Source organism: Nematolebias whitei, chromosome 12, assembly GCF_014905685.2.
Source record: "Nematolebias whitei isolate Nwh7 chromosome 12, NemWhi1, whole genome shotgun sequence".
Taxonomy (NCBI): Eukaryota; Metazoa; Chordata; class Actinopteri; order Cyprinodontiformes; family Rivulidae; genus Nematolebias; species Nematolebias whitei.
Window position 1 is genome coordinate 39,356,682 of NC_056509.1, and position 24,196 is coordinate 39,380,877.

At 40.2% G+C, this 24,196-nt stretch overlaps 1 protein-coding gene across 1 annotated transcript in view; it reads right to left on the bottom strand.

Moving 5' to 3' along the window:
- The window catches only part of gphnb (gephyrin b), a 137,540-nt gene that overhangs the window by 84,678 nt on the left and 28,666 nt on the right, over positions 1-24,196 (bottom strand). Inside the window, exon 2 of the mRNA XM_037685907.1 lies at positions 3,539-3,617. Within this exon, the coding sequence (XP_037541835.1) occupies positions 3,539-3,617 (79 nt within the window). The remainder of the gene's footprint in view (positions 1-3,538; positions 3,618-24,196) is intronic.

A 24,196-nucleotide genomic window follows, 5' to 3' on the forward strand; every position in this document is an offset into this window, starting at 1 on the left:
GAGGTGTACCGCAAACCCACCCACACAGACCAGTATTTGCAGTTTGACTCCCATCACCCTTTGGAGCACAAGTTAGGAGTCATCAGGACTCTGTATCACAGAGCAGACAGCGTCCCCACTAGCTCAGGAGCCAGGCAGAAGGAGAAATCCCACACAAGACAGGCTCTAGAGCAATGTGGATATCCTAACTGGGCCTTCCTGAAAGCAGAGAAGAAACCCAAACAGGACTCCAGTCAGCCATCAGGTGAAAAGGAGGAACCCAGACCCAGACCAGTGGTCATTCCGTATGTTGAGGGAGTATCAGAGAAACTGAGATGTTTATTTTCTAAACATAACGTCCCAGTGGCTTTTAAACCCCAAAATACATTACGGCAAAGACTGGTTCATCCCAAAGATCCAGTCCCTCGGCACAAACAGAGTAATGTTGTGTATGCTGTTCAGTGTCAGGAGGGTGATCAGTCTTACATCAGGGAAACAAAACAGCAACTGGCCAAAAGGATGGACCAGCACAGAAGAGCAACATCATCAGGCCAGGACTCTGCGGTCTACACTCATCTCCAGGCCAGCGGTCACTCTTTCAGGGATGAAGATGTTCACATCCTGGATAGAGAGGAACGATGGTTTGAGAGAGGAGTAAAGGAGGCCATCTTTGTGAAAAGAAATCGTCCATCATTAAACAGGGGTGGAGGCCTCCATGTTCAACTGTCAACTGTTGTTATTGCTAGTATCACTCAGCCCCCTGTGAATAGTAAACAGCCATCAGTGTGCTAATGATTCATTGTTAGGCTGATGGTCCTTCTTGATCATGTGAGCAGCTGGTTTTGGTTGTCAGCAGCAAACTGGTTGATCCACTCTGAGAAGGTGCTATTTATAAGACTGAGCTGAATACAGCACCTCAGACTGAAGAAGTCTTTCGGATGAAAGACGAAACGTTTCTACATTTGTTTTTTTTTTGTTTTTTTTTAATGTCCAGAGGACCAGATTTAACTTTTTTAGAATGAATTTGATTGTTTTTGTATGTATGACAGACAATAATCAAAAACACTTAGGATTAGAGTTGATAAAACACCATTCGGACCAAGTTTTTTTCATGCCATTAGTAACATACAAGTTATCTTTGATTTTAAGGAACAAAACAATTTTTGAACCATGTTGTCATCCCATATCTGATTGGACTTATAAACACAGCCTGAGAAAACAGAATCATTATTTCTTGTTCAGCTCCAAACAGATGTAATCTTCTCAGAAAGTACATCTGCTCACAAAAATCAAATTCAGTCAACATGAATGCTCCAACATAAAGCAAGACTGTAAAATTAACTTGAAGGATTGTCTGGTCATTTGTGTCCACCCATCTACCCACCCAATCGTCTTTGGACTCAATAAAAATGTCTTAGTTTTGGAAAATTGCACAGTAATCAAAAGGAAATTATTAAAACTGAAGTATGGATGGAGTAATGAATTTAATGCTATACATTAGATGTCAAATTGATCAATATAATACTTTACAGTTAATGCAAACAAGTCAATAAAATATAATAAAAAAGTCTAATCTCAATTTAAATAAAATTTACATCACAAAAGGATGTAAAGTTATACCTTTAGTGCCTTTTAGCCAGAGTCAGGGACCTTTTCTCTCTTTTGAGACACTTAAATTTTAGAAAGTCCTCTGAAGGCAACACTCAGTTTGAAAACCCACAAGTTTAAACAGACAAAAACAGCTATATGTTTTTGCTTATTTATTTTTGCAAAGATTTGTCAGTTTAGGGTTCAATTCTTTTTTGAATAGTTGCTGCTTTTCAAAACAAAAATAAATATAATACCAATACAATATATCTAAAAACAAAAATGAGGCACGAGCAGTCTGTACATCTTACAAATGAGAATTTTCAGCTTTAAATTTTTTTTTGGACTCAATACGCAGTTCTACAAAAGCAACGATTTAGTCCTTCACAAACCTCTGCAAGAGATTGTCTTCTCTGCTAATAATTCACTCATCATAAAGTTGTATTTGTCGCTCTGTGGTCTTCTAAGCGCTGATTGTTGCACGAAAAGCAGCTCCTCCAGTTTAGCATGTTTCATCAGCGCTAGCGCCTAGTCTCAAACTAAACACACGGGTTTGACCACGTTTCTCCTGAAAAAAGGTGACATTCAACCTGATCCAGCTTTTATATGTTACTCAACCTTAAAGTTTTTATTTTATGTATGTGTTTAAAACTGCACGGTGGGCCAGTTAAAAAAAGTTCTGGATGTTATATCCCCGGGTGCTTACATAGCTGCTGACTGAGTAAAATGTAAATGAGAAAAGGTCAGTTCATGCAAATCAAGCAATACAAATCTTAAAATGTAGACCAAAACAAAACAACAACAAAAGTAAACAGTACAGCCGTTTAGTCAAGAGGTGATAACAGCATTAAAAAATTCATAGGGATCCAAGATGGGGAAGAAGTAGAGCAGCTGACTTGGGACCAGAAAGTCACAAGTTCAACTCGCTGCCATGCCCACATGTCGTGGAGTCCTTGAGTAAGACACCTAATGCATAATTGCTCCCCGGATGCTTACATAGCTGCCCACTGCTCCACCTGGGTGTAGCTCAGGTGCGATGGGTTAAATGCAGAGAACTAATTTCATCATTGTATGGGAACATACAATGATGACAAGACATAGCATTTTGTATTTATATACACATACATATATATACACATATATATATATATACATATACATATATATATATACACACACATATATACACACATACATACACACACATATATATATACACACATACATACACACACATACATACACACACACACATACACATACACATATTATATATATATATATATATATATATATATATATATATTTTTTTTTTTTTACTCCAGAGCTTTGACAGAGAAGCATGGCTTCACCTTAGCAACAACTATAGTAGGTTGGAAAAAACTTGACTTCTCTACTTCATTAATCTGTTGATTCTACCTGGATAATATGTCAGAGGTCTCACACAGATGTTTGCCAGCAGAGTGACTGCAAGAAGCAAAACTGTGAAAATCAACTGCCCTGTTCAGTTGGTGAGATTTACCAAATCAAATTAACTGAGAACATTTAAAAATATTTTCTTCTGTTGAAATGACAGAGTAAACCATGTAAAGCAGATTTACACCACCTTGATTTTAAACAAAAGCAAGCTGAACGATTGTTGAGGGATTGGGATCATTCCTAGCCTGTTGATGAAAACAACTGTTGATTTTATGTTTTTTGTCACATCTTTTCAGTCACCAGGAATCGTCCTTTAAACCTGTTATTGCTGCCATGCATGCTGGGAGTTTCTCTTCACAGGGCGGGACCAAGCACACAAAGTTGTTGTGTTGAAGAGATATTTTTAGTCTTTTTGTTGCACTTTTCCAATAAAAGAAGACAGAGGTGCACATGTGTAGAGAGGCAACAGATTAAAGCGGAACTTTAAGAAGGATGAAACGTTCACACGCTTTTCTTCTCTGCTGGTTGAATTGACAAAAAAAATGTTACTCACAGAGAGGGGTCGTGGACGAGATCTTTGAGGTTAACCCCGCTGCGGTCCTCTGCAAGGTTCCTAAAACAACTGTCACTCACTGAAGAGACAAAATTGAAAGAAAGGAGGACAATTAATTTGGCGCATGGTCAGTAATTTACACGAGAAGCTTCACAAAAGCACAAACAGTCCAACAAGCAAAACATTTTTTTGTATAAATACCTGCATTTTTAAAAAGAATAATCATGCTAATTCATGCTAAATTACTCAGGCAGTTGCTCTAAAATAATCATTGGATTTTTTAAAACCGTGTTAGGTTTAGCCACACATGGGGAGAATCTGAACTTATCAAATCAAATCAAATTTTATTTATATAGCGCAGATAAAAACAATTACGTTAGCTTAAGTACTGCACACAGAACAATAATGAGTAGAATACCAAACAAGAGAGATCAGAAAACAACAAAAAACAAAAAACAAAATTGTGATAGGCCATAAAATACATCCTGCAAGAACCCCCCCCCCCCCCAAAAAAAAAATCAATTAAGTCATGCCATCTTTTGTTACTTGCTATATTAAGATTTAAATCGATCAAAAGAAAAAACGGGAATAAGGGAAAAATATTTTTTGTTGATTTTTTTAAAACAAAAACTTCTAAGAAGATCCAAACAACTTCTGAATTAATGTGTTTTGAAAATGTTGTTTTTATCTTTGAAAAACAAACAAACCGATTTAAATATTGTTAAAGAGCCCTTAACTTGCTCCTTTAATTAATTACAGGGCGCTAGTTTTTAGTCTTATTTATATCAGTACTTATGGGTCATTCCACTGAATGGGTGCCATTTGCTTGTAGTAACTCTCCAAAACTGAATATATTTTTTACATGTTTTTTTTAAACTGGATCTAGTAATATACATATCTAACTATTCAAAATGGATATTGGTCCATCTGAAGTGCTTTTATTTCATTTTTTATTAAGCTTTAAAGTCGAAGATGATTGCATTTTTTTCAGTCCTGTTACAGTACCAAAACTCATGTGACATCCAAAAAGCATATTTTAAAGCATACCAACTAATTTCATTGTTTATTCCTAATAAGGTCTTTATTTTTGATGGAATGGTTTAATATATACTTAAATAGTTTTTTTTTTTTTTTTTTTTTTTTTTACCAAAAAGTCCCTTCATATAAATAGAAAGTGTTTTTTTATTTTATTTCCAAAGGCACATTTATGAATTTACAGAGACCAAAAGCAAAATATTATTACATTTATGGTCATGTAATGTATTAAACAATTAGGTAAAAGACAGACCAAACAAAATTGGAGGAAGTAGTTTACTCCCCCCCCCAAAAAAAATAAATAAATACCATGACGTAACAGGACTGAACAACAGGTAACAGGATTGAACAACAGGATTGAACAGGGTTGAACAACAGGTAACAGGACTGAACAGGGTTGAACAACAGGTAACAGGACTGAACAGGGTTGAACAACAGGTAACAGGACTGAACAACAGGTAACAGGACTGAACAACAGGTAACAGGACTGAACAACAGGTAACAGGATTGAACAACATATAACAGGATTGAACAACAGGTAACATGACTGAACAACATATAACAGGATTGAACAACAGGTAACAGGATTGAACAACAGGTAACAGGATTGAACAGCAGGTAACAGGAGAGTTTGTTGAGATCGACCTTTTCAGCCACAGTTGAAACATGATCAAATTTACATAAAAATAAATGGAATAATTTATTTTTGGTCTTCCCGTGACTTTTAGACGGTCAAACTGATGAAACTTCATGTTGACCATGTCACTTCTGGATTGTTCCAAATTTTTCAAATAGGCTAATACGTTATGGTAACAGGACTGAGTGAAAACCAAGGGACACAACTTAAATATGTGTGAAAACCAAGGGACACAACTAAAATATGTATTTTAACAAAAATATAATAGATTTATTTTGAAAAAATATATATGTAAACCATAAATGGGATTAGCTGTCCCTCCAAAAAATCAAAAAAAAAAAAAACAGTTCTTTAAGATTTTATTTATTATGTTTTATTGTAAAGTGTAAGGTTACAGAGTGAGGACAGGTGACAAAAGCTGTTTCTTCAGTATTCTTGGTAGTTTTTAATAATCATCTTTATCATGTATCTTAAATTTGCAATTGGATCACATGCAGGACATTTTCTTTCATAAGAAAATATATTTTGCAGCTAATTTTTATACGCAATTATAGATATAATTTCAGAGGGACGTAAAAGGCACCCATACAGTGGAATGACCCTTATAGCAAAAACAGTTTGAGAAAAAAAAGGTTATAATCAAACTATGAATGCTAAATTAACAAACCTCTTTGGAAATATAGTCAGTAAATAAGTTAATGGAATAAGTTATAAAAATATCCAAAGTTTAGTGTCTGTAAAGTGTGAAAGTAAAAATGTCTTCGTAGTTTTTACCACTTTATACATTTCAGAATCAGAATCGTCTTTATTGTCATTGCACAGTTAAGTACAGCAAAATGTCTTTCTGTACAGCCGTCCGAAGGGTAGACGGAAGTGTACCGGGGCTGAAGCTTCTATGAAGTGCTGCCCTTATCGCTTAGATAAGAACAGGGGAAGAAAACACGAGGAAAGAAGGTACAAAAAAGAAAAGATCTCTCACACCGTGTCCTTGGGCACAGTGTAAGGCAGCAAAAAAAAATAAATCTAGCTCAGCACAAGCAACATAGATACACATAAGATATTTGCAGGGGAGGAGAACGACAAGATAGTGAGGTTGTCCATGAACACTTCCTGATAGTTTCCATAGTCCTGATAAAGGATGTTACAGTGTCTTTCAACTGGTACAACTCTGATAGGGTCCACAGATTTTCGGGGGTGGAGTTGGGGCGAGCAGGAGCAGAGCTTTTTGATTTACGTACCCACCAGGAGCAATTTGAGATAAGTTGACCTGTCCAAGGCCGAATGGGGAGGCCAGATTCAGATAACAATTGTTTTGGGCAGGCGGTCTACTGATTTAATGTCTGCCTTCTGTTCTGCTGGTACGAATGGCGAATCCAAACAGACAGATTTGTGGACATTCTGCCGGTCCGTGCTTGTTAGCCTTCTCCAAGGTCAGTTCCTTCATGTCGGCGAGTTCTAGGAGCCGCAAGTAACTCACGATTCTCACAAATCGTGTCCAGCTTACGGTTCAGTTCACAAAGCATATGAGTCGGAGAGCTCGAAGCATGGCTCAGTCCTTCACATAAGGCAGTTTGTATTGGGAATTCATACATTTAATATAAGAACTATAATATAGCAATGAAAGTTTTAATAGCAGATAGACAAAAATTTCTCTATTGATTACCTACAGTAACAGAAACTTTTGTTGCTTTTTCAGCTCAGTGATGCTAAAAACTGAATGTGTTTATTGTCTAAACCCTCCTAACAACCCCCCAGCTGCCCTGACTACAGAACAGGTGCGATCCACCTGAGTCAGACTGAGTCAGATGCAGAGGAAGATGAAGACATGTGGAGAGAGAAATCACCAAATAAAAACGAGGCCCAAAGAGAAATCTACGGATGATGAAAAGTCATTTTATTTCGTCTGATTTCGGTAAACATGAGTGGACATGCTCTCATCAGAAGATGACAGTGGTGTTGCAGTGGATATAAGCTAATAAAAACACAACGAAAACCAAAATCAACAACAACTCGATATGCTATAAATAGTCGACAGAAAATGTCACGGTGTTACTCAAATGAAATGCCATTGATCCATGAACGAGAGGCGGGGCGAACGGATGGAGTGAGCGAAGCAAGTATGGTGTAAAAAATAAAAAAATGGAAATGGGCAAAGATATAGTCAAACTGTGTGTAAACAATGAAGAGGGTGAAAAACTGAGGAACAGGGGGAAGAGTGTACAGATAGAAGTTGTAGAGGAGGAACATTTCTATAAAATCTGAAAGAAAGAGTAATGACGGGGGAAAGCAATGAGGATGGGGTAGCTTCATGGAGACAGAGGTAAACACAGGGAGCAGGACGGTGTGCTGGCAAATAGATAGGAAAGTGCTGACATGTGCACACCAAGCTAACTCGGAAGGAGAAAAAAACAAGGGAGACAGAAAGACTGCTGGAGAAGGGTGGGGGAGAGCATGAAAAAGTGGGGGAAAAAGGGATGGCAGGCACATGGAATACACCCTGGCTCAAGAGGGCCACTGCTGCATAAATGCATGCGTTTGTGTGTGCACGAGTATGAAGAGGAAACTTCTTTCAAGACTGCAGTATTCCTTACAAACGTGCACGCTCACACACACAGCCCTTCTCAGTCTTTCTCTCCCAGCTACCCCTTGATCTAAAAATAGCCATTCCACTCTCCTACAAGAGGCAGCAACCATTCTGAACCAATCAACACGGTCTGTCAAAGGCATCGGTATCCACCAGCCCCACGGTATGTGTGCGCGCACGTGAGTGTTCGCACGCACCTGTGCAACGAGGGGAACTCCTGACTGAAGGTAATAAAACTGCCCCTTGCTGCTGCAAAGCAATCCCTTCCAGAAAACAATAAGATGGGGTGGAAAAGAAAAGAGAGAGAGAGGAAGAAAGAGTGGAACAAAAAGACGGGGAGAGGGAGTGAGAGTGAAAGAGAGGGACATGGAGATGTGGCTGCAGCTGAAACAAGCTTCAAAGGAATATTAATGTGATCCTGTGCAAGAGCTGAAGACAGGGAATAGAAGAAGGTGGGAGGACTGTGCACAAGAATTTACGCCATCGCACGAGCCCCGATCTCCAGTTACAGATGTGCACCTTTCTCCAGGTGACTCTGTAGCTCATAGACGAACATCCACTGCTCTGTCCAAGAACTGGTTGTTTGAGCAGACTTCCACATCCAGATCTAGATGAGGTCCATAGGTACCAACAAGTTCTGCTACATTTCCAGGTCATAGCCAAAGTAGGCCTATAATGCAGTGCCCCTGCCCCACCCCAGGAGGTGCTATTCCACATGCTACAAACTGCACACAACATGCTAAAGATCAATTCTTCTGCATGACAAAACATTTAATATTAAACAAACAGCCGGGGCCTCAGTATGTCTGTTAACTCTGAAGCTGGCTCACAGTCTGAAGTCTCTGCTGCTATGTCATGCTGAGAGTTATTGATGTCATTTCAACCTCAAGACATGCAATGGGAAAAAAACAGCAAAATAAGTTCCCCATTGAGGATTAATAGAGTACAATAAATAAATAAAGACATGCATTTTATTTACCTGATAATCAAGATGCAAAGACAGCCCTTCCTTTACATCCATATTTTGCATAATTCTTAAATAGTTTTATAATAACAACTTGAGTAATGTTCTGCAACAACGCAGGTAAATAATTCCTGCACAAACCATTATTTTGTACCGAACTGGTTCAAAAACAAAATGACACTGGGCTACTTGGTAAACAATTTTCTTGTTAAAAAAGATAAATAATCAGAGAATACTACAAAGAAAATTATTACCTTTAAAATACATTATACTGTCAGAGCTCACTGGATGCGGTGCATTACGTTTGTTGATATCTCTCATGAAAATATCACCCAGCCATCCATATACTGGAGATACGTTTTCAGTTTTACTTTGCAGGGCACACGTCTGAATCGACTCTTATCATGAAAAATTTGCCTCCACCTGTGAGTGGGTGTGAGTTCAGAAGCCTGGATGTCCCCAGGCTTTAGCAGTGGGAGGAGATCAGGAAGCTTGTTCTTCAGAAGCATTACGCAGGGCAACACCGCTCACACATGTAAGTCAGATGAGCACACCCAAGTCCAAAGACGAGCTCATGAAGACAAGCTTCCTGGTCATGTCCCACAGCAGCAGTGGAGATATGGAAAGCAGATATTTTCTATATTTCGTCCTTTTCAAATTCTATGGCAGGTGATAATCCTGATATCAAGAGTTTCCTACACTAGCTCCAACTTGCTGGAAAGCTAGGTTTGAGTGTATTTTCATATCGGAAGATGTATTTTAGAATGTTATTGTATTTTATTTGATTATTTTTGTGTTGCATTTAATTTTACAACTTTAGATCATCTAAAAAAAAGTTAAATCTGGTCCTCTGGACATTCATAAAACAAAACAAAGCAAAACAACAACAACAAAAACGTAGAAACGTTTTGTCTTTCATCCGAAAGACTTCCTCAGTCTGAGGTGCTGTATTCAGCTCAGTCTTATAAATAGCACCTTCTCAGAGTGGATCCACCAGTTTGCTGCTGACAACCAAAACCAGCTGATCACATGATCAAGAAGGACCATCAGCCTAACGATGGATCATTAGCACACTGATGGCTGTTTACTATTCACAGAGGGCTGAGTGATACTAGCAATAACAGCATTGTAAGAGGGGGACAGTTGAACCCGGAGGCCTCCACCCCAGTTTAATGATGGACGATTTCTTTTCACAAAGATGGCCTCCTTTACTCCTCTCTCAAACCATCGTTTCTCTCTATCCAGGATGTGAACATCTTCATCCTTGAAAGAGTGTCCGCTGGCCTCATCACTTTTTCAGGGATGGAGATGTTCACATCCTGGTGGGGGGGATCTGGGGGTTCTCCCTCAGAAAATTTTTAATAAAGTAGATACCATCTCCTGCAATCTGGTGTATTTTAACTGGTTCTTAAACATCTATGTTTTCCTACACACTTGATTCAATAACTACTTTAGAGAGCACAGCAAAATAAGTAGCCTCACCAACAGCTCTCCTTGTGTGAATAGAGAGCTTCTTTCACACATCTCCTCCACCCCAGTCAACACTACAGTCTTCCCTGTATTCAGAAACCTTACTGTCACTCAAATCCAGGGTGCTTGGTTACAACAACCTTTACAGCTGGGCTGTATTTGCACCATTGTGTATGGTCCTGGTACAAAGGTGAATAACTTACCAAAAAAGCAACACTTCAGCTAAATTTTCTTATTTTGATTCCACACATTTAAAGCATGTTTCTCACCAAGTTTGTGGAAATTTAGCTGTGCGGTTTTAAAGACATTACTACTTGTGTTTATAGGCAAATTAAATACAAAAACAACATTACCACTAGACTTTGTTACTTGTATTCAACACTACTCATCTAAAACATGTTTTCACCAAGTTGGACGACAATAGGTCGTGGGTTTTTAAAGAAACTTCAACTGTAATGCACGTCCGCACTACATGTATTTATAGGAAAATTAAATAATGAAAACAACATTACCACTAGATCTAACATTGAGTCAGGTCCTCTTAAAGGAATTGTTCTCGTTAAACAGAGAAACATCCTTTAAATGAGTTGAACACAAGTGAAAAAGTCTAGTGGTAATGTTTTATTTTATTTAATTTGCCTATAAACACATGTAGTGCCAACCTGATGCTGTCTATTAAAGTACATCAAAGTTGAAACATCTTTAAAACACCACAGTTGAATTTCCACAAACTTGGTGATAAACATGTTTTAAAAAAGGTTGGGGCTGAGATGGGGCAGAGGCAGGACAGCTGACTCAGGACCCGAAAGTCTCAGGTTCAATCCCCAGTCATTGCACATCTTATGGTGTTTCTGAGCAGGACACCCCATCCCCACTCGCTCCCCCAACATCCTCAATAGCTGCCCACTGCTCCACCTGGGGGTGGATGGGTTAAATGCAGAGAGCCAATTTCGCCATTGTATGGGAACATACAATGATGACAACACATAATACATTATTATTATTACTATAAATGTGTGGAATCAAAGTAAGAAAGTCTAGGTGAAATGTTGCTTTTTTTGCATGTTATTCGCCTTTAAACAGGGGCCATACACAACGGCACAAGTAGAGCCCAGCTTTAAAGGTTGTTGTAATCAAACACTCTAGATTTGAATGAGAGAAAGGTTTCCGATTCCAGGGAAGGCTTTACCGCAGTTCGACAACTGCCATCACTAACCTAGTGCTAAGCAAACATGCAAAGGTGTCTCTCCTCCTTCCCTCGCCCCGTCGACAAAATAACCCCGAAGACATGAGTGCCCTGCTAAGCCAAGTGATAGCGGATAAACCAAATGGATTTGTTCACGAAGAAATAGAAACAGCGCAGGTCGAACTAATATTTCATGATAAATGTGTATGGGGGGTGGATCCAAATGAATATGTTTAAAAGTGAGGGGGACACATCCCCTTCACATATAATTGTTGCAACCCTATGGTTAATACGCACACTGTAATTTACCTCATAAACAGTAAGCACTCATCACTAATGAGAAAAAATACCACTCCACAGCAGAAAGAGCACCTGAAGATGAGTCATACAGGAAGTAGCCCAAAGAGAGGTATTTAAACAGCAAAACCAAGGGTTGACATTGTTTAATTTAAGTAAAGTTAATCTTTTTCTTTGCCCTTTTGACAAGGATGTGCTATTTTGAGCTGGGAAATGTTGGATCCTGGGATTATCTTTCAGTCATAGAAAGTATGCTTTTAGTACTGTAAAAGTGGGGAACGTTTTGCTGTTTTCCAGCTATGAAAAAAAAGAATTTCTGGGAAAAGTACCTTAACATCCAACTGATGCCAGGTCAACAGGGACATTGCAGGTTAGGTGTGTTTTTCTGATACAGATCCTTTCAGATTACAGCCAGAAGACATCTGTAATTCAGCAGCTTGGCTGAGCAGCAGACTGTGTGCTGTCAGTCTGTCAGCTACTGGCAGAGAGGATTCATAAACTGCTACTATGCTCCACTCAATCATTTCCAGGACATAAAGCACTCAGCACTCATTATCTCCCTGGGATCCCACACTAATGGGGCTTCCCCCTTATAGCAGGTCCTCTTGTGCACTCACCCACACGTGGAACATGCAGCTCACATACACAGCACATCTGTATTTACATGCATGTAAGGAAAAATATATTTTGCTGAATACAGAAGCCATTTATTGCGTGACAAACTTCTACATGCATGAACACTTCTAGCCATATTCGCACACCTTGGACACACTGGTACGGTTGAGCCATTGGGGTCAATTTGTCTAAAAATATTTATGTAAAACAGACAAAGAGTTGATAAAGCTTGTAAGAGTTCAGCAGGTTTCCTCGTCTACACCGAAGGGCACCAACAGCTCCACAACTATGGATCATTCGCCTGATGAGCTTCAAGGACTATTTAAGGCAGCTGATGACTGTCATCCAACACTGGTGCATTATCTGCCTTTCGGTAGTTATGTTCCTGGCCTTTACATGGTTCTTAGTGTTTTGCAAAAGACCAACATTACTCTCTTGTTGTAGCTTAAATCCTGTGGTCCTCCTGAGCTTTGGACTTTCCTGTTGCCTCCTGAGTCTTCTTGTGACTTCTTCAGATGTTCCCTGTCTTCTACCACTCATCCAACATTGAGTAAGACCTCTTTGGAACCTTTCTGGATTTCTTCATGAGACAACCCTGCTTGGTTTAAGTAAGAGACTGAATCTTCAAACCAACATCCCAGAAGAGCCTCCACTAATGCTGTCCCCTATTCTCCAGGAGTCCTGTCCAGGCTTACGATGCATTACACTGTGCTGGATTATTTCACTTGTAAATAAACAGTTTAAATTTTCTCCCGGTCCTGAAGTCGTTGTTCTCGTGCACATAATATCTGGGTCTAGAGCCAAACTGTACAAAGCTTTTCTTGATATGTTCAGTATGACAAATATTATCTTGTACGAATACAAAAACACAGACCTAAAACAGATCTACAATACCACAGTATTCCACAATTCACACTACAAGAACCAAATGTTCTTGTAATCATTAAAAAAAGGTCTGAATCACAACATTTCAGGATTGTTGAAGAAGTTTCAACATTTAAAACTTGGGCAAATTTTTCATTAAATTGTAGTCCCTCCATATTTGACAGGTGTTTAAAAAAAAAAGTTAAGTATGTTAAGATATTTAACTTTTTCCAAACATAAAAAGACTCAGAAACCTACGAAAGTAAGAATGTGATTTGGCTACACATATGAGGAAACTTGGCAAAGAACGACAGTCTGTCACAGTGACATAAATTGGCACCATTTTGTTGGTTGAATTTATAGAAAGCACAACAAAATAAAAATAAGAGTTTGACTCAAAATAGGATTTATTGTCAACAAGGTGACTCCCAAAGAGCTGTTAGCTTACAACTTGGCATAGAGAATGTACTCAACTTCTTTCAGGTCCTTTGTTAGGGCTTTGCCAATTTCCTTTTCTGTTTCTTAAAGATGTGACTTTAAGATGCTGCTAATCTGCTTTTCTTAGTGTTTTAGACTTGACACTTGTTCTGTTGTCCTTCAAATGTTCACTTTCCTCACTTTTTAAGCACACACGGGATAAAATGTTGTCACGATCAGGTTCAAGGACAGAAACTTGTCCCAAGAAAAACTTTGAAAGACATGTAGAATGTTGATGAACTACTAATCATTTACCGGTACAACTAAGCTGTTTTCTGGAAACAAATAAAAGAAACTATAGGAGGTTTAAAAATTTTGCACAGTAGTGTAGATGCCTTTGTGCTTTCAGAAATCATGCAACATTCTTGTCAAGAAACCAAAGCCCATAACCCACTTTGCAACTGTATTGTTTTTTTTATTTTCTGACAGCTGTGCCAACGAGGTCAAATACTGGATTGGACAGACCTTTACTGTTGGGAGGGACAACACCTCTTCTCACCAATTTGCCTCAACCAAAGTGATAACTACCTCCACTCTTCTTTTTCATTAGCTTGTTCTTTGTCAAATGAAAACACTTGGGCCCCGGGCTTCGGATTAAATGGGCTTAATGATGAATAAAGGTTTGGATCCGCCTTCAGATTGTAATGGGGTGGGATAGACATTTTGCTATAGGGGGCTTTCAGCGCTACGACCACCCTTCTAAGGCGATTGAGGAGAGGAGCAATGGGGCACAAATACCAGCATCTTCATTCCATGGCAGGGTAAATTTCTAAATTAATAAAGGTTTCAGCTGGGTAAAATATAGTAACAGCAATAACAGAAAAATAACCTAATCTAATATAAGCCCACTGTATCTTAGCAACCTTGTTAATTCTGAGAGGAGCAGAGGGGTAAGCAGCAGAGGCACAGCATCCATCACCAAAGACACACCCAGCAGTGACACACACACACACACACACACACACACATGCACGCACCCCCTCCACACACCTTTGTATTTCTATCCTTATTAGGACCGTGTATTGACTTCCATTCATTTCCAGTTATTTCTGCAGTCTAACCCTGACCATAAACTCAATTCACACTTTAGTCTTAACCTCTAACCCAAAAATGGCATTCTGCCACATTAGGACTGGCTTTTGGTTCCCAAAATGACTACTGGTCCTGACTAGGTAGGTGCCAATACCCGAAAAGGTCCTAAAAAAGTAACAAAAATTAAGTACACACCAATCACGCACAAACTCCCAAATCTCCAACACGAGGCACTCAAACATGCTGTCTTACCATTTAGTCACTATCGCAATCACTCTGTGATGCAGATGAGTGCATACAAATGTGCAGGACTACATGCCAAGGCACATGCACTCAGATCTTCAGGCTTATTGTAAGCAGCCAGGAGAATGGAGGGGGTGTGGAGCGGAACAATGGGACCCTAATCGTCAGGCTGCATTTCAAAGCCTATTCCCTTTACAACACTGTTTCGAGATAAGATTAGAAAAATGCTATTTATATCTGCGGGGAAAGGAGCCAACGAGTAGCTTGATTTTCGTTTATTTGAAGTCGGATCTAAATCGGGGTGGAGTTACATAATGCAAAGAATGCAGAACTCCACCTGCTCCTGCCAAGCTGCTGAAGATCACTGTGGAGGGGGAACGGCTCAAAGATGCACTGGACTCTTAAAAAGTTCTGTTAATAATTCATTTGTCAGCTTTACGACAATCTCTTTCCCACCAAAGGAGTCCGGCAAGTGTATGAGGGCACAGCAGTGGGGCGGCTTTGCATCTCAATTTCAAACCTGCTCCAGTGCAGCCCGGCCAAAATCTGACAACCATACTGAGCCAAGGACAAAACAACAGAGCAGAGCACGGCCCGGTCTCGCTCTGCACCAGATGTGTAGAGGAGAAAAAAAGGCAACGGGGAAAAGACAGCTCTGTTCTTCATAGCTGTGTCACATGCAGGCAGGCCCTTCCCTGGCCTTGGCTCATGCAGCTACCAGCTCTTCCCTGTGTCCCTGGAGAGAAAAGGCCGCTCCATTGCAGCCTTAGTAAAGGTGGAGGAAGACAGGTGGTAAAACAGGCATGTGGGGTAGTGAAAGAGGGAACTGGAGTCCATCGCTGACAGGATTAAGAGAACCATTCATATGAAATGAGAGGAGTAAAGGAAAAGGGGATGCAGAGGAGAAGAAAGAGAGAAGCAGTGGTAAGAATACTATAAAGGCAAAGATAGAGAAAAAAGGAGTTAAGTACTCAAAGAAAAATAAAAGTATGATGGAAACATGAACAAAAGACTGACAAAAGGAGTGTGAAAGCTTTGATTGAGCATTTCAACCTGTGACATCTTGACAATCTTTCTCAACTTTAAGGAATAAGAAGCTTTTGATTTATGTAATTTCATTTAAGAAATGCATTCCATACATTTGAGTGTTAAAAATATAGAGCCCAAAAAGAGTAATATGGTTTTTCAATGCATCACAATCAACATCTATACACAAATGGTTGCATCATCAAACAATAAAGGGTGTAATTAAAAGGTGGAAGATAGATGAGTAGGGATGGACTTATTTTTTTTGGCTTGTGGCTAAAATCTGCTCATTTTAACCTTGATCTGTGAATGGCTGATCTGACAATTATTGCATTTTTCGGACTATACGTCGCTCCGAAGTATAGGTCGCATCAGTGAAAAAATGTCTCAGGAAGAGGAAAAAACAATATATAAGTTGCTTCAGAGTATAAGTCGCATTTATTTAGATATATAGTTGTCAAAAGCCTAGACGGCCCTCTCGCACTGCAAATGCTAATGTTTACTCTTTGGTTCATGTCAGTGTGAATGAACATTTAAATGCATCAAGTCAATAATTATGACATGAATAGGGGAAAAAAAAACCTTAAATAAGTCGCTTCGGACGATATGTCGCAGGACTGGCCAAACTATGAAAAAAAGTGTGACTTATAGTCCAGAAAATATGGTAATAGAAATCAAAACCTCAAATTTTCTGGTCCGGCTTGAGCTTATGCACTCAAAGGACAGCCTGTCTTTAGTGTGAAAGTTTTACTGAAATGAAATATTCAAAGTTTGGTGTCTGTAATATCTTTAAGGTGTTCAGAAATGAAGTCATTGAAAGCACAAGAGGTGTAAGACACTAGTAAAGGGTAAAATGATTTTGTAATAGAGATAAATTTGCACTTATCTGCTCAAACTTTTGTTATACTTTGTAAACCAGTAACATATTCATGTCCAGTCTAGTTTCTGAGACCCATAATTTTTATTATGTTCCTTTCAACAGTTTGTTATAAACTCACAACAAGCTCATTTTCAATTCAACCAAAAATTAAAAATGGATTATTCTGTGTTAAATATAATTCTTAGAGAAAAATCTAAATTAATAGGTTATAGTGTCGCAAAAATCAGAAACTGGAATCCATCTGGAAAATTCTGATTGGTACGTTGCTGCAACACATCAAACTGAACTGAAATCGGTAATTTGAGCAAGTTCTGCTGTTATCAAACAGATATTGAGACAGACTAAACTAAATTTCAGACATGTGCTGACATCTAAACAAAGCTTCAATCTGGGTTTTAGACAAGGAACTACTCTACTGTGGCTGTTTGGAGAGTTCAAGGGCAAATTAAGTCATTGTTAGCACAATTCTTTAGGCAAAAAAGACAAGATTAAAAAAGTTATTATACACAAGAAAATAGCATCGGTCCATATTTTATGTTACATTACAGAAAAACGTTTGATTTGAATGCTGACTGCAAATTTTCAGGCTGTTTTTTTTAACTTATATTTAGAGTTAAACTGTTATGCACCTCACAATAAATAGAAAATTTGTATGTAACATAATCTAGTTATAAACTAAACTAATTTGTGATAAAGACTGTTTATCATCCACTTTTAATATTGCATCCCATTCAGCCAGCTCGTTCATATTTCTCACAGACACCTGAACTTTTCTTTATAACCCAAATATCACTGAACAGTCCAAGGCTGCAGATTTCCACAAAGGCCTATCATACTGATTTTTTATTAATGTGGCCATAAATATTGAAAAGACACTTACTAATGAAGCCAGGCACCAGGGAACACGGGGGCGTGATTATGTCACTCTTCTTTATACTTTTTGTGTTCCTCTCATTTGCCATGATAGGAATGCCCCTGCAGCTTCCACATCCCCTACACACATATTTTCACCCCCTCAACCTCAATCTTTTTCCTCTTCAATGTTTTCCTTGTTCAATGAAATCAATGGATTGGAGGGGCTTGACGAACTGCCACACCCCCTGCGAATATTAATCATAAATCACAGGCTGTGGGTATAATGAGGCTTGTTTCTAATGACAACAGGCCTGATGAATGTGTCTGTGGTTCTCCGTCGCATTACCATAATAGCCAGGCGGGAGCGTGTGCACGTGAGTGCAGGCCGTGTGAAGCTGAGGCAGAAGTGCGGTTGTTGGGCGATGAGGTATTGCAGACAGGCATGAAATTTCAGTGACTGAGGGCCCATGGCTAGCTTGCTCTCAGGAGTATTAAAAGCCATCAATTCCCACATTTACACAAAATAAATATACTGTCTTCTGAACATAAACATTCATAACTTAGTTTACTGAAAAAAGCGTTTCATATTAACTAAAGTTTCTGTGAGTTCAAACAGACCCAACATAAAACAAAAGCTATTAAATAAAATCTTAAAAAAAGAAAGCACAAAATATGTTTAGTCTGTATATCCTGCTGGAACTTGTGAATTTATGAAAAATAAATAAATTAATTAATTAATAAAAGCCTCCCTGGTAAGGTCTATTCGGGGTTTTTGGAGAGGAGGGTCCGTCGGATAGTCGAACCTCGGATTCAGGAGGAGCATTGCGGTTTTCGTCCTGGTCGTGGAACACTGGACCAGCTCTACACTCTCAGCAGGGTCCTGGAGGGTGTGTGGGAGTTTGCCCAACTGGTCTACATGTGCTTTGTGGACTTGGAGAATGCGTTCGACCGCGTCCCTCGGGGAACCCTGTGGGGGGTACTCTGGGAGTATGGGGTACCGGGCCCTTTGATACAGGCTGTTAGGTCCCTGTATGACCGGTGTCAGAGCCTGGTCCGCATCGCCGGCAGTAAGTCGGGCTTGTTCCCGGTGAGAGTTGGACTCCGCCAAGGTTGCCCTTTGCCACCAGTTTTGTTCATAACTTTTATGGACAGAATTTCTAGGCGCAGCCAAGGTGTTGAGGGGATCCGTTTTGGTGGCCTTAGGATTGCATCTCTGCTTTTTGCAGATGATGTGGTCCTTTTGGCTTCATCAGATCGTGATCTACAGCTTTCGCTGGAGCAGTTCGCAGCCGAATGCGACGCGGCCGGGATGAAGATCAGTTCCGCCAAATCCGAGGCCACGGTCTTGAGCTGGAAAAGGGTATAGTGCCCTCTCCGGGTCAGGGAGGTGGTCCTACCCCAAGTGGAGGAGTTCAAATATCTTGGGGTCTTGTTCACGAATGAGGGAAAAATGGAGCGTGAGATCAATAGGCGGATAGGTGCAGCGTCTGCAGTGAAGCAGGCGCTGTACAGGTCTGTTGTGGTGAAGAGAGAGCTGAGTCAAAAGGCGAAGCTCTCAATTTACTGATCGATCTACGTCCCTACCCTCATCTATGGTCACAAGCTTTGGGTTGTGACTGAAAGAACGAGATCTCGGATACAAGCGGCCAAAATGAGTTTTCTCTGTAGGGTGTCTGGGCTCTCCCTTAGAGACAGGGTGAGAAGCTCAGTCATCCGGGAGGGACTCAGAGTAGAGCCGCTTCTTCTCCACTTTGAGAGGAGCCAGTTGAGGTGGCTTGGGCATTTGTTTAGGATGCATCCTGGACGCCTCCCTGGTGAGGTGTTCCGGACACGTCCCACCAAGAGGAGGCCCAGAGGAAGACCCAGGACACGCTGGAGGGAATATGTTTCTCGGCTGGCCTGGGAACGCCTCGGGATTCCCCCGGAAGAGCTGGCCCAAGTGGCTGGGAGAGGGAAGTCTGGGCCTCCCTACTTAGGCTGCTACCCCCGCGACCCAACCCCGGATAAGCGGAAGAAAATGGATGGATGGATTAATAAAAGTTCCACCATAACACAAAACACATTTTACCCTGTTAGTGCTGATGTAATTCACGCCTGCATAATTTGGGTTTTATCTTTCTTTTTTATATATAACCTACATCCATCCAGTATCTTTATTCACTTCTTCCTTTCCGTATCACGGGGGTCACTGGTGCCCATATCCAGCAGTCAATGCGCGAGAGGGTGGGGACACCCTGGACGGGTCGCAAGTCCATCACAGGGACATAGAGACAAATGAGTCAAACAACCATTCACTCTCTCACTCACACCTAGGGACAATTTAGAGTTACCAATCAGCCTAACATGTTTGGTATGTGGGAGGAAACCAGAGTACCCAGAGAAAACCCACGCATGCATGCAAACTCCTCCCAAAAGGCCAGGATTCGATCCGGCAACCTTCTCGTTGAGGGACGGCAGCTATACCAACTGTGCCACTGGGCTGCCCAACATACTGCATGCACGGGTAAGGGGGTTAGGTTTAAGACTAAGGTGTGAATCGAGTTTAGGTCAGGGGTTCCCAAACTTTTCCATGCCATGACCCCCCAAACAGCATTAGCTTCTGGCCGAGGCCGCCCTCGCAAACCCACAAACAATGTTACAAAATATGTAAAGAAACAAACTTTTAGAATGTTTTAACTTTTATTCACTATATTCAATTACTTATTACAGCTGCTGAGCATCAAAATGGTATGAACTAACATGTTTTAAACACTATTATATTCTCACTCAAGTGGCGCTGAAGTTTTGAAGGTTTTAAACACTCGTTTGCAAGGGTCTCCAGACAGAGGACACATTTCGGGCAACCATGGCCATTTTTCTGTATGACTGTATAGACGTACTTAATGTATGCTACATCATACCTTTGAATTTTAGCTGGCCATGAGGTCTTTGGTTTTTTTTTTTTCAGCAGTTTCCACCACAGCAGGACTGCATGCCTTCAGTCTTTTTAGAAAATTCTCCATTTCATCCTTGCTATGCTAGCTTGAAGAGTAAAGCAGCTTGATACATTTGACTGGCAGCCAATTAGAAAGATGAGCATGGTGAAAAATATTTCAATATATTATTATTAATATATTTTAAAATAATTATTGAAAAATAGATTAAATTTTATTACAGTAATTTAAATTTTTTTTTTTTTTTTTGTCTTTTTTTAAAATCTTCTCTCCAGCTTTCTGAGGCCCCCCTGCAGTGAAGTGCAGTCAGGGGAGGCAGGTGAGGCAATGCTGCATCTGTCTCCATGACACGTAAAATACTGACAATGATAAGAGAAAATACATTTGACTACTTGTCTGTTCTATAAAACTGTTCTATAAAACTGTTTCCTGAAATATTTCAACCCTTCAATGGTCAGAATTACAGAATTTATGCACTGCCTGTTTAAACATGGAAGAAATGTGGGGTGAGGCAGTGCAGTGCTCCGATTCACCTCTGGAGGCGCTGTGCAATATACAATATATGAAGTTGGCGGTTGGCGCATGCTCATTGCTGTCTCTCTGTATATCTCCAATATACATGTTTGATTACACATGTACTGCACATGTTGATGCTCTACAGACTAATATATTAATTGAATGTGTGTGACATATTTCTTCTTTCTAATTGGTCATAAATGAACGGTGGAAAATACACAGGGTGTGGCAGTAAGTACTGTGCCTCACCAATAGGGGGCAGTGCTGCCCCATAGGGACAATGAATCAGGTGCAGTCACTGTTGCATTCTTCTGTTACACAGGGGGTGAAGCAAACGGTACACTCATTTAAATTTGTTTAGAAAAAATGGAAGATCATTTCTCAAAACTAAAGGATTTTTCTAAACTCGATTTTCAGTTGAAACAGAAAGTATCAGAGACTCCTCCTTGGCGATTCTCTCCATTGAAACGGCCAGACTTTTAAAAATGAAGGAAAACCGCGACGGGGCAGCACGGTGGCGCAACTGGTAGAGCTGCTGCCTCTCAGCGAGCAGGTCCTTGGTTCAAACCCCGGTCCAGGGGCCTTTCTGGGTGGAGTTTGCATGTTCTCTCCGTGCATGCGTGGGTTTTCTCCGGGTACTCCAGTTTCCTCCCACAGACCAAAAACATGCATGTTAGGCTGATTCGTAACTCTAAATTGTCCCTAGGTGTGAGTGAGAGAGTGAATGGTTGTTTGTCTCGTTTGTCTCTATGTGTCCCTGTGATGGACTTGCGACCCGTCCAGGGTGTACCCCGCCCCTCGCACAGTGATTGCTGGACATGGGCACCGGCGACCCCCGTGACCCAAAATGGAATAAGGGGGTAAAGATAATGGATGGATGGATGGATAACAGAGATGTTTGTGGAGAAGGATAGGCACATGGACTTCATCTTAAAATAAAAGGTAAGAGAATACATGTTTTATTTTATTTTTTTTAAAAAAAGAGAGGATCACCCCTTCCCCCACCAAAAAAATAAAATAAAAATTTGACCTTACATTAAATATTTTGTTTTTCTTGCCATCATTGTTTAACAGTATTGAGTTAATTAAAGCATAATTGGAGGCATTTTAAAAAGAAAGAAATATAAAGGCTAAGTTGAAATATAAGCTTCTATTTTGGGTTCATTATGTGAGCATCGATTCCAGACGAGTCACTGCCTCACCTGTCACAAGCCTCACTGCACGTCACGGCCCCCCTGGCGACCCCTGGAGGCCCCCCAGGGGGCCACAGCCCCCACTTTGAAAAACACTGGGTTAGGGTATGTACTGGTAAGGGTTAAGTTTAGGATAAGGGTCAGGGTTAGGCGACAGAAATTACTAAATGAATGTAAGGCTTCTAGAAATCGAGTTCCCATGCTGAATGAACATCTCAACTGTGACTTTAAATCTATAATCGCTTCACTTCATTAAAGATTAGTCACAGCTGATCAAATCTTCCCACATATTTTCTGCTTTGGTTTTTAATAAATGGAACAGCTGAGAAGATTCAAAACGAGGTTTGTACATTTAAATTTCAAACTAATAGAGTTAAAGTTTACCTCTTTGCACAGGTATTATTTTTGTAGAAACGCAAACTAGAGAAGATTCATTTGAAAAACCTAATTGGTGAAAATTTATCCTAATTTTGACAAGCTTACAGAATTCTGCCACATGTTTAAACGCCAGGAAATCTACAGTCTCACTGAATTACACATAAGTGAATCCACGCCAAACATGGCGCGTTCTTTTCTTCCCCTCAACTTGCGTATGTGTTCAGGTATGTTAGCCACAAGCCCTTCATTAATAAGTCAGCTACCAGACTCATATTTGAGGCAAAAATGAAATGAGCTCTATTGATTTGAACAAAAATGCTTACACTGGCATTCATAAAGCTGCACATTTTCAAGTTGTTCTTCCCTCCTCTCTCTTTCTGCATCCATATCCCTTCATCCCCAGCCTCTTCCTCCCACCTCCTCCTCCACCTCCTGCTCCCTCATCCTTCCAAGCTGCTGATGCAGGGAAACCCAGGGCTGCACCAACTGAAGGTTCCAGTTGGACAAGCTGGGTAAATCTGCATGGAAAACACAAAACTCGCTTCACTTAAAATTAATAAAGTCGGAAAGCTGAAGAAAGAGCTGGCACTGAAAAGGATAGCTGTTAGCTAACATTAGCAATAAGGCTCATATCTGCTGGCTTTCAGGGTTATGGTTTACGGTGCACCTGCAGTCGGTGTTTCAAGTCAAAATTAGAGTGGCAGATTCAGAATGAAAGTAAAGAGTCACGCCTATGCTGAGCTGAGAAATCATATGATGGGCAGAGCAAATGCACATCTGCAATCCAACCCTGATTGAGACAAACACATCTCAAGAGATTCACCTGTCAAGTCGATTTCCGGAGCAGCAGACATGACCATATTGTAAGTGACACAATGTTCACTAAGTGGAAAGTTAATCTAAACTGAGTCTCCACTGGATTCTCATGGGGCAAAGATGGCAGCCTCATCATTGTCTGCCCCCTCCCACCAGGACCAGCCTCTGCTCTCTGCCCACAAATCCCTTTTTAATGCCAACCCGACTTCTGAAAAGGCATATGAAAGCCTGATCGGCACAGCTGCTGCTTTGGCACATTGTGCTCACAATCATAGTGAAATCAGTGAAACTGAGCAAAGTGGAGCCCAAAAGAAAGGAGAACGGGACTGCATTAGGTTCAGGGTTCAGCTGTGGGTAGTTACAGAGAGGGGAACTTTGTGTAACTACGTCCTTAAAATAGAATAAATAAATAAAATACCATCACACAGAGACGCCTGCATGATAATGATTGCACATGAGCTAAACAGCTGATAAATGAGCCAATGATGTTTTTCAAAACTCTCGATCAACACAAGAAAGCATCTAAAAGCAGATTTGATGCTGAGCTATATCATACTAAGATAAATTACATTTTCCACTTTCATACAAGAAGAAAGTGTGTTGTTCATGTCAATTAAATAGCAATATAAATGTTTGAATAGCCATTTACTACCTTGT